The 10933-nt window shown below is 40.8% G+C and overlaps 1 protein-coding gene across 1 annotated transcript; it reads right to left on the reverse strand.

Moving 5' to 3' along the window:
- Positions 1-461: 461 nt before the first annotated feature.
- On the reverse strand, positions 462-4561 carry LOC137295323 (uncharacterized). The gene is made up of 3 exons (XM_067826639.1): positions 3944-4561; positions 2179-3332; positions 462-759 (listed from the first exon to the last, which is right to left on the reverse strand). Exons 1-3 carry the CDS (start codon positions 4559-4561, stop codon positions 462-464), a joined length of 2070 nt encoding a protein of 689 aa, XP_067682740.1.
- Positions 4562-10933: the final 6372 nt, after the last annotated feature.

Here is a 10933-nt window from a genome sequence, read left to right on the forward strand (position 1 = left end):
AAAGATCTGACCTTTTGACATTGTCTCAGTGACAGGTAAGTGCGATTAGTAGTCTCTGATGACTTTCTAGCTCTAATTCCAAAAGTGGTTCGCGCATAGCTGAGAAATTTGTACTTTTTTAGGATTGCACCACTTGTAACCATGGAAGAGATATCTTGTTTGATTTTCCTTGATTTCTTCTTATACCACTGACTCATTTGTTCAATGAGAGTACTGTGAAATAGCAGCGTCCTTCTGGCTGTTTTACTGGAAATATTTCTAATGAGTCTTCTGGTTTTGCTCCTAGGAGTTTCCTTATTGGAATTATCTTGTTTTGTCCTCTGCCACCGTTGTTTATACATTAAAACTTGCTTTTTTGCCTTTTCAAGTTCCAGTCTGAGAGCTTTATTGTCTCTGTAACACTGAGCCTTGTCTCGCTGAATTTTCTTCTGACTCTGTCGTCTTTGTCTTGAACTTTGGACTTATACCAGCGACAATGGCAATCTCGGTGACAGTGGCGACATTGGTGGGGTGATCATTTCAGCAACGATTTTCTGTTTGGCTCGTAGAACTCTCTTTTGCTTCTTCCATTTTCTTCTCAGCTGTCTTCTCTCTCGTTCAGGAAGTTCTTTTGTTGATTTTCGCAAACCTTTTTCTTTATCATCACTGTAACGCTTTCTCCCCGCCTCCAAGTAAGCCTGTCTGCGTGCAGGATCCTTGTCTCTGTTTGCTCGAAACTTTCTCTGCCTCTCAGCATTTGTCATTCCCATCGTTTTAGATCTGAAAAACACAAGTGAGATGCTTCAGTGAATTGTTCTGTCAAATTACATCACAATAACTTTCATAAAATGTGTATGTTATACACAAATATGTTGTTATGTTTTGCTGAAGATCACTTTTGGATTGTCTTTCCAGTAACATATTGTGTCTTTTAAATAACAATTGCACTTTCGGAAACATTACAAGTGCAAATATGTTGATATGATTAATTTCATTCAAAATATTATATTCAAGATCAAATATGATTGCGCCTTTTTGAACATAATACTATCAGAAATAATCTTATTTCAAAAACAGTATTGAATTGTCTTTGCAGTAACAGATTGTGTCTTTACAATAACAGTCTCTCAGAAAAGGAGGTTCTACGTAATGCATGTTATAAATAACAAATTATTTTCATCTCTAGTAAGGGAAGAAATTTGAGAGCAATTCCTCAATTCAGCTGTTAATGATACTGCTGTTCAAAAAGGTAAATAATATAAAAATCAGCAGCAATATTTCTTTGCAGTAACACTTATGGTCTTTCAAATAACAAAATAACAGTTACATGAAAGACTGTTACATTAAAGACAAAACATGAAACATTATACCAAAAAGTATTAATGACTAGTCCCTTATAGTTTTTAAGCCAGCTAACTGAGTTGTGATTATGGTCTCTAATTCATTGAAAAAAACATAATTACTGAAAAATATCTAGCTCCATGTGAATTTGCGTTATCTCAAAGACAGATGTTCAAAATGCTTGCAATTTCTTACCTTTTGAACCTGGTTTTCTCACAAACATTTGGCTTTTCATCAAGACCACATGTTCCTTGCTCTCAACCAGAATTTTACAATTAAACGAGACTTACCTGTAAGTTGAAGTTTGGTTGGGATTCTGCTACGTCACAGGAGTGCTGGAGGTTAACATGAGATTGCGCAGTGCGATCGAGCATCAGTATTTAAAGTAGATTGTTGACACCAGTGAGTTTGAGCTAACCAACCGCGTTGGCCAACAGGGTGGGAGTGAGGAGGGCATGTTAACCTCCAGCACTCCTGTGACGTAGCAGAATCCCAACCAAACTTCAACTTACAGGTAAGTCTCGTTTAATTGTAAACTTCTGCTACGTCACAGTGCTTCCGGTTCCCATGAGATTTGAAAGGTACCTGGTGTCATAAAATCATCACAGGAAGCCACTCTTCATTAAATTAACACCCATTTATTGTCACTTGCCACTAATTTCCAACTAGTAAAATGACTAGAATACATGCACATTAAACATGTTAAAACCAAGTTCTATAAGTCACCATCATGCAATAATCGACACAAGTGTGTTCACTGTGTTGCAGTTGTAGTCCTATTAATACAAAAAGCACCAATGTGATTAGAGATCTAATCTGGAGGGAGTTTCCTGACTAGCAGTAACAATTGTGTCATACATATTGCTGGTACCAGTGTCAACTGGGAGCCGGTAATGTTTGGCAAATGTCTGGCCTGATGTCCAACCCGCTGTCCTCAGAATGTCCGTGATCGGCACCTGTGCCACACTGGCTGCTGAAGAGGCTGCCGCCCTCGTACTGTGAGCACAGAACACCGAAGTATCTATTCCTGCCGCTGCAAGGACTTGCCGAATCCACCTTGCTATAGTGGATGTGCCGACTTTCTTATGGGGTTTTTGGAAACTAATCAGCACTTGTTTTTCCTCTCCCCTTAAATCCAATGTGGCATCTAAATATGCCCTTAGAGTCCGATAGACACAGAGATTGCTTTCGGTCTCAAATCTATCTATGTCTACAAACTGTGCTGGCCTACCAGGTGTTCTCTGCTTTAGTCTATTGAGTACAAACACAATTTTGTTATCCATCATTTTCATGTTTAGGATATCCAAAGTCTGCAGAGATTGTAGTCTGTTAGCTGTGGCCAGTGCCAGTAACACTGTCAACTTGAGAGTCAGGTATTTCAAGGTCAGTTCACAGTTCCTTCCTAAGCTATCAATGTATGTGAATACTGTGCTCACATCCCACACGTTCTTGTACCTTGACCTGGTGGGCCTCTGTTGGAACACACCTTTCAAAAATCTACATACTAACGGGTCCGAACCAACACTAATTCCACTACTAATTGAGACTAAAGCACTTACTGCTGACCTAGCTGTATTTAAGCTACTGTAGCTAAGACCTTGTTCATACAGTACATGCAGAAATCCAAGTAACTCAGCTACAGTTCCCTGAAGTGGATCAATGTCCCTTTCACTGCAATATGCCTCCCACTTGTGGAGGTGAACCTGGTATTGTCGCTGAGTTGAACCACACCATGATTGGGTGATGACTTTCCCAATTCGTTCCGGAATGCCTCGGAGCGTGAGGGCTTCCCTGATAAGCGGCATGCCACTAGTTGCAGCTTTTTCCTCAACGGGTGCAAAGAGTTGTTGTGCGGCAACCTCAGCAGGTCCATCCTGCGCGGCAGAAAACGAGGATGATCCACCAGCATCCTCAGCACCGTGTCGTACCAGGGCTGCGTTGGCCAGTTCGGCAGCACCATGGTTGCTTCCCCCTTCTCCTTCCTCAGCTTCTGGAGACACTGGGGTATCACACTGAAGGGAGGAAACATATACACATATAAGTTCTGCCATGATATAGAGAAAGCATCTGTTGCTTTAGCAGCTGGGTCTGGTTTCCAAGCTACATATGGCATGAATTGTTTATTAAGCCGAGATGCAAACAGGTCAATATCAGGTAGGCCCCACAATTGAGCCACAGATTCAAACACACTAGGAAGTAACTGCCATTCCGTTCTATCATCAAAAATGCGGGATTCTTTGTCAGCTTGTATGTTACAAGTGCCAGGTATATGACTAGCACTAACCCAAATGCTCCTTTCTATGCACCATTGCCAAAGTTTCTTCACTATTTTGTTACAGTTATGTGATTTGCTTCCTCCCATTGAATTTATATATGCAATAGCCGTAGAATTGTCCAACTGTAATTTGATGTGGCAGTGGGTTTTGTCCTTGCACAATGATTGGAGGGCGAGGAAACATGCCAGTAATTCTAACTCATTGATGTGACACTGATTCTCATCCCTTGTCCAGCGCCCATTCGCTGTCTGATTATTTAGATGGGCCCCCCAACCAGCTAGTGATGCATCTGAGAACAAGGTACACTCAGGAGCTGGAATTAACACTGGTTTAAATGCACTCTCAACCTCCTCTACCCACCAATCTAGGTTGTCACGCATGGCTTGTGTAATGATCATGGTTGCATCATAATTGCCACACACTCTCTTTAGAGCTACAGTTTTTGCCTGTTCAAGTTCTCGGTAGTGGAGCTGTCCATACTGGACACCAGGGAAGCTGCTTACTAACAGACCTATCACATGAGCCACTTCCTGAATTCTAGCATATTGCTTATCTGACAACACAGAGCACTCTAGCTTTACTCTTTGTGCTTTCTCGGGTGCCAGTCGTATTGTCATGAACACTGAATTGAGCACAAATCCAAGGAATTCTATCTCTTGAGTAGGTACCAGCTTAGATTTCTCAGCATGTATGATGAATCCCAGGTCTTGGAGTAACGTGACTGTCCGCCTAACATTATCTGCACATTCTACTTTGGTATCTCCCTGGAGGTAAGAGTCATCAAGATATGGAACCACCGTGCAGCCTTGTTGCCTGAGTGTAGCATAAGCAGGTTTAAGTAGTTTAGTGAATCTACGGGGGGCGCAAGCCAGTCCATTGGGTAAACAAGTATATTCATAGAGTATCCCTTGCCACTCAAACCGGAGGAATTTTCTCTTCTGCAATAGGCACTGAATAATACGCATCCCGCAAATCAATACTTGCCATATAGCACCCCTGGGACATTAATTTGACAGCAGATTGTAAGGTTTCCATTTTAAAATGCTCATACTGAATATTGCTGTTAAATTGCTTAAGATTAAGTATAATCCTATAGGATCCATCTTTCTTCTTCCTGAGAAATATGGGGGATACACATTCCCCGTCACAATGCAGTGTGGGTTTTATCACACCTTTCTCTAGCAATTTAGAGATTTCCCCATCAATAATGTGCTTATCAGTTGTGTTTACCCTGACAGTTCTAGGAGTGGGTATCTGCACATGACTGTTCACCACAAGATCAATATGACAACCAGAAGCTGTGTCAAGGATAATCTCATCTGATGTCAAGGATTCCCATTGGGATACAAATTGACTAATATGTCCTGCAGTAAAGCATGCTGATGGGATCAAAGTCAGTCCCTGTACATAATGCTGATTTACCTGCGAGTCCAGATTTAATGTCTGCTGGGCCGACGTGTCTTGCTGGCATTTGATGGGCCTGCATGGGGCTGTCCGCGCCGGAAGCCCCCTCTGTTCTCTAAAAAAGCTGGATAGGGACTGTCTCTGTATCCCCTCCCTCGACCTCTGATGATGTATCGAGCACGTCCCCCTCTCTTTCTGGGTGTCCAAGTGAAGTCTCGGTTTGGCTTCGCTTTATTTGCAGCTCGATTGGCTTTCTCTATGTCTTCCAATCGTTTGGCGGCATCACCTCCAAATAGGTAGTTGTTGATGGGCACATTGGTTGAAAATAACGATGTGTAGCTGCCATTGACATCTGGTCGTATGTGCTCTCTTCTGCGAATGTTGAGTTCAAAGTTTGCAAAGCTGGCAACTTGCATGGCATCAATAAGTTCTTTTATGATCACACTCATGTCTCCCAAGATTGGGGTTGAGGAGTTCGATTCCTGAGTGCTCAATGCCGTTTTGAGCTTAAATACCTTGTCTGTGGCTGACGCTATCGCTGTCACCGTTTTTATAAGCATGCTTTGACATTTCTGAGCCTTCTTGTCATTTGTCTGAGTTACTGGTCTCATCAGGTTCCAGATGAGTTCATCCACTCTGGTAGGGACTAGTGAGGGACAATTTTCCGGTCGAACGATGCCGTCCAGTTTCTTCTTGACTGTCTCCTCATCCGGCCGCTCCGTTTTGAAGATCAGGCCATTCACAATTTCTGCCATGGTGGGGTGAATAGCAGGGCTAGTCTTTTCTTTAGCAGTAAGTTCCCCTTGAATATCTTTCAAAAGGGTATCACTATCATCACTAGTGAGTGTATGCACCTTGTCGGTACATAATAATTTCTCCACTAGATCCACTGTTTTGCTTGTGGAATGCTCACCGTTAGATTCGTGGCCTGCATACTCGTCATCATATTCATTATCTTCATCATGTACATAGTACGCATACGTTTCCTCTGTGTCTGCATCAGACATCTGAGCGTTGGCTTTGATTTCGGCAAAGCCTTGAGTAATAGAGGATTTGATGTCTGCCATAGTGCTAGCCAGCAATTGGCCTAGTTCCACTAAGTCACTGCGAGGAGTGCTAGTTGTCTCTCGAGCATGCGAATTCCTGGGCGCTGCCATCTTGGTCGCCATATTGGGAGCTGCGCCCCCTATGTCCCTTCCATCATCCGTCATGGGTGGTTGAATTTGTACGGAAATCTTCGATTTCCCAATGTGTCCGCTCGCACGCGAGGACGTAGAAGGTGCTTCAACAACCTTATCATGGACCGACACTGTCCCATGACTATCCGCAGAGATGCTCGCACTCGAGCCTCTGTCCGCCATTGCGGCCTACTTTATGACCTGTCCACGACAGGTTAAAGTTCATACAAAAGTAAACAATGTCCACGTGTTTGAGTGCCTCAAACTGTGCTTCTCTGTGATCACCACCATCTCTACCACGTAGAGATAACAGAGAGAATGTGAATATACACCCGTAGTTACCACGTAACTACAATTCACCGTTAATAGTGTTGACCACGTCAATTTCACTCGATAGCAAAAAGCGCACTGATGCTCGATCGCACTGCGCAATCTCATGGGAACCGGAAGCACTGTGACGTAGCAGAATGTCCTAATGAGCATGACAGGAAGTTCCAATTTTATAGGTCAAGGGATCATTGAGTATTTCAGACTGTTGAGGAACTGTTACAGCAAAGACATTTGTCTTGTATACAAAAGAAAAAGTTTTATTTTTTAAATATAGAATTGGAATATAGGTTCTATGCAACCACATGAAATTGGTGGAAGCTCTATGGTTGCAAATACTGCAAAATAAAATCATTTTGAAGCTTAAATTACAGAGCAACACACACAGAAAGTTAGATTTTCACACCTGGATACAAGAAAAAAGGGCTGTTTCACTTTCCAATTCATGGAAAATATTTAAATCTACATTTATATGGTGTGTTTTTATAGGTTTGCAACAAAGATGATATCTTAAACATGCAAGGTGAACAAAAATAACGGCTTAGATTAAGATTTAATCAAGATTTTAATCCTGATACAGGAAATATCTGCATATTTTGAGAATGACTCATATACCATTATTTGAACAAAACTAAAAGAAATGGTTTCCTGTTTGTTAGGTTACAAAGCATTATTCACATAGCAGTTGATTCTGGTTATTTTACTCAACTACATGTGTACAAATTTCCAAGCAAAGTTCTCATAGCAATTTGAGTGTTAGGACTGTTATTTTAGTCCATAATCCACAATTGAGAGAGTCCGGATTATGAAGCAAGCTTTAATAATATGTTTAGCACAATTTTGCTGGGACTCAGATAAGAGTCTGGATTGTGGAGAAAACTGCTTCCAACAGAGTCTGGATTTGACGGATGTAGTAATTGTTCCTGATCATTTACTTACCTTCACATACTGCACAACCTTCTCCCTTAGTTGTATGTGGCTGGTGTCCTTTGCTTGGATCCTGACAAGACCACTCTTCCTTATTTCATATTGCACAACCTTCTCCCTTAGTTGTATGTGGCTGATTGTTTCAATATCGTGAATTTGGAGTTGTTAGGCCAGTGCAATGAACATACAGTTACCCTCTCCTTCATTGTTTACAATTTCCAGGTTGTAAAACAAAGCCTCCAGTTCCAATTCTCTTAACATTTATGTCTTGTGTCCTGCATGTACACATTTTCATAGCATCTCAAACAGTCATCAGTGCATGTACAATGTGGCATTTACCAATGAGACACTTCAGAAAAGATTGATGTCAAGAAATGACATGCCTTACACTGTATAAGAAACAGAAACATCCTCAAATGGAGAATGTGCATACCAATTCATTAATAATAATACATATATTTTTAAATATTACATTTATGAAGTGTCTAATATCCTCCTTACATATGCCCAGTGGCAAAATATTTTGGTATGGTATCTAAACAAAACTTTGAAAACACATCGTACCATTTATTGGAACAAAAGTCTTTACCATTTTTATTGTATCTACCTTCTGATGTCTTATTTACCCTCTTCTTTTCTTTCTGTCTGGTCAAGAGTGTCATGTCCGACACCTGAACCCATTTTGTTTCTTCATTTTGAAAAGAAATCTTATATTTGAACATCACAGAATCAATTTCGGACACAGTTCCCTCCAAACACCTTTTTGTCCCTTTATTTTGGCCGCCTCTTCTGAGTCTGGTGTCCTTTGCTTGGATCCTGACAAGACCACTCTCCTTTATTTCATATACTGAAATATGAGCATGTTGTTTGTTTCTTTACTATCTTTGCCGATTTGTTGTGTGATGATTTCAGTACATTCCTTCTGAGATCTGTCATAGCCTCAATTCTGTCAAAAACATTTTGTTCTTCAGTGTCCTGAAGTCTAATGTATTTTATATGTTACCTGCTAGTGTCAGCATATATAATGTAGACATCAGTTGATGCTCTATATGACATTTTAGCGTGGATACTTACCAACAGGCAATAACCAGCATATCCTTTCTCTTCTCTTGGTCATGGTATCTATCACTAATGGCTACACAAATAGTACACAATACACCTTCAACGCTCAGCAGTCATACACATGCTGACATTACCATGTGATTGTTGGGAGTGTTATTTTAGTCCGTAATCAATAATTGAGAGAGTTCGGTTTATGAAACAAGCTTTAATGATAGATTTAGAAGAGTTTTGGCAGACTCCAAGAGGATTGTGGAGAAAGTGCGGATTTGACAGATTCCAGTGTAGTAAGTGATCCTGATCATTTACTTACCTTCACTTACTGCACAACCTTCTTCCTTAGTTGTATATATCTCTATGCCATATCTCACAGTTTATATAGGGTGGTTGCAACTTGGGATACTTTTCCAGGCAGGCATGCTTATTGAACGTCTGTGACTTTTGCTTCTCTTCAAGCTATGTGCTAAGCAGACCCCCCACTATATCTACCAATTCTGTTTCAATTCATGGCTCTGTTTCATCAGAAACTTTGAACACTCTGGCAAGTTTGCCACCCTTGTCAGCACTAACACTTGTGGAAAGTTTGTCAATTTGACCTCTAGTTCCTTTTGGACTGCCGATAGAGATGCCATCACAAATTTTCTTTCTTTCAGTGTTATCACATTCAACAGTCGGGATTGTTTCCTCTGAAACAATTTCTTCCCCATTGTTCACTTACGCTTCTGGTTCTCAACTCCTGCTTTCAGGCAGATGAAGACTGACCCAACAATTCATCTTGCAATTTGGCCATTATAGGGCATAAGATAGGGAACAGAAGAACTTGACAAACTGACACTTACATGCAGCAAGCATTAATCATCCAAAGTTCCAATTCAACAACTCCTAATGTCCAAGAAACTCACAAAACACAAGAACACACAAATTCACTCCAAAAACTGAAGAGCTGATGTGAAAGGCTTCAACTTCTACCAGAGTTTACTCTGAAACCCATTTGCGCTGCGCAATCTCATATGGTCTCTCATGTGACCTGGTACTGAAGGAGAACTCTTAATATACATCTAAAGATGCTAATTCCTAGTGATGTTTTTATGCAGTGACAGTGTTAAATTGTTTTCTAGTTCAACATTTAGTCACTAAATTGCTTGCTGTTACTGCAAACATCAAATTTCAAATAACATGCAACATAGCTCACGACCTTATGACCAACTGTACCGTGCACTTCATCTATTAGCTACTCTGCAGTAAGACTGACACAGTCAAATCCAGCTTTGTTACATTACACATACTGAATATAAGATGAAATAATACCATACTGTAACACTCAACTGACTAGAATTGCCATCATCAACCAAACTTAGATATTCCAAACTCTAGAGGCCAGCACAGCAGTGCAGCAAATTTATGTTCACAATTTGAACAAATTAGTAAAATTCATGATTAGAACTTCTCCCAGCAAGGGCCAGCAGTGGACCAAATTTAAGTATATGTACATCTGTTATTAATGACATAATGTGCTAACTATATTTTAAATGTCAATAATACTTACTTATAGTCTTTTCTTAACTGCTTTGAACGCCTGCCACTCAATGGCAACTTTCTATGGTCAATACTAAAAGTTGCATAGGTAAATAAAAGCAGCATGAGATGAGAAAATAAAATGAAACAGAAATATAACTGCTAAATTTGGATTTCCTCTTTGAAAATATAAATACATAATGCACTTGTCCACACTTACACCTAACTTGGAAGTAGAACATTTTGCTCTAACTACTTTCATACAGAAATTGTTTTAAGGCTGTCATAAATCAGCATAGAACAATTTGTCATATGTTAATTTTCAGTAATTATGGACAATTAAAATGAAGTTATTTATGTTCTTTTTTCAAGCATTGAGTAATACTTTCCAATGCCACCACCCTACTAGTTTCCAGAACCATTCTCTCCTGGTGCATGGTGAGGAGGTCTCTCCTCAGAGTAGAGATCTCTGATTCTGTTCTGTCACGAGATGAGGATCTCCTCCGTGTGGGAGCTGGAGTAGCTTGGGGTTCTTCTTGCACTGGCTCCTAAGTTCCAGATCCATCCTCTCCTGGTGCATGGTGAGGAGGTCTCTCCTCAGAGTAGGGATCTCTGATTCTGTTCTGTCACGAGATGAGGATCTCCTCCATCTGGGAGCTGGAGTAGCTTGGGGTTCTTCTTGCACTGGCTACTAAGTTCCAGATCCCTCCTCTCCTGGTGCATGGTGAGGAGGTCTCTCCTCAGAGTAGAGATCTCTGATTCCATTCTGTCATGAGATGAGGATCTCCTCTGTGTGGGAGCTGGAGTAGCTTGGGGTTCTTCTTGCACTGGCTCCTAAGTTCCAGATCCATTCTCTCCTGGTGCATGGTGAGGAGGTCTCTCCTCAGAGTAGAGATCTCTGATTCTATTCTGTCACGAGATGAGGAT

Source organism: Haliotis asinina, chromosome 8 (genome assembly GCF_037392515.1).
Source record: "Haliotis asinina isolate JCU_RB_2024 chromosome 8, JCU_Hal_asi_v2, whole genome shotgun sequence".
Taxonomy (NCBI): Eukaryota; Metazoa; Mollusca; class Gastropoda; order Lepetellida; family Haliotidae; genus Haliotis; species Haliotis asinina.

What these genes read in the sequence shown, in the direction of transcription:
- LOC137295323 (XM_067826639.1), bottom strand. Translation starts at nt 4,561, where the DNA reads ATGCGTATTATTCAGTGCCTATTGCAGAAGAGAAAATTCCTCCGGTTT. An exon ending in TAGATTGGTGGGTAGAGGAG is followed by an intron (nt 3,333 to 3,943) that starts GTTGAGAGTGCA and finishes TCCTCCCTTCAG; the next exon opens with TGTGATACCCCAGTGTCTCC. An exon ending in GACACTGGTACCAGCAATAT is followed by an intron (nt 760 to 2,178) that starts GTATGACACAAT and finishes TGTGTTTTTCAG; the next exon opens with ATCTAAAACGATGGGAATGA.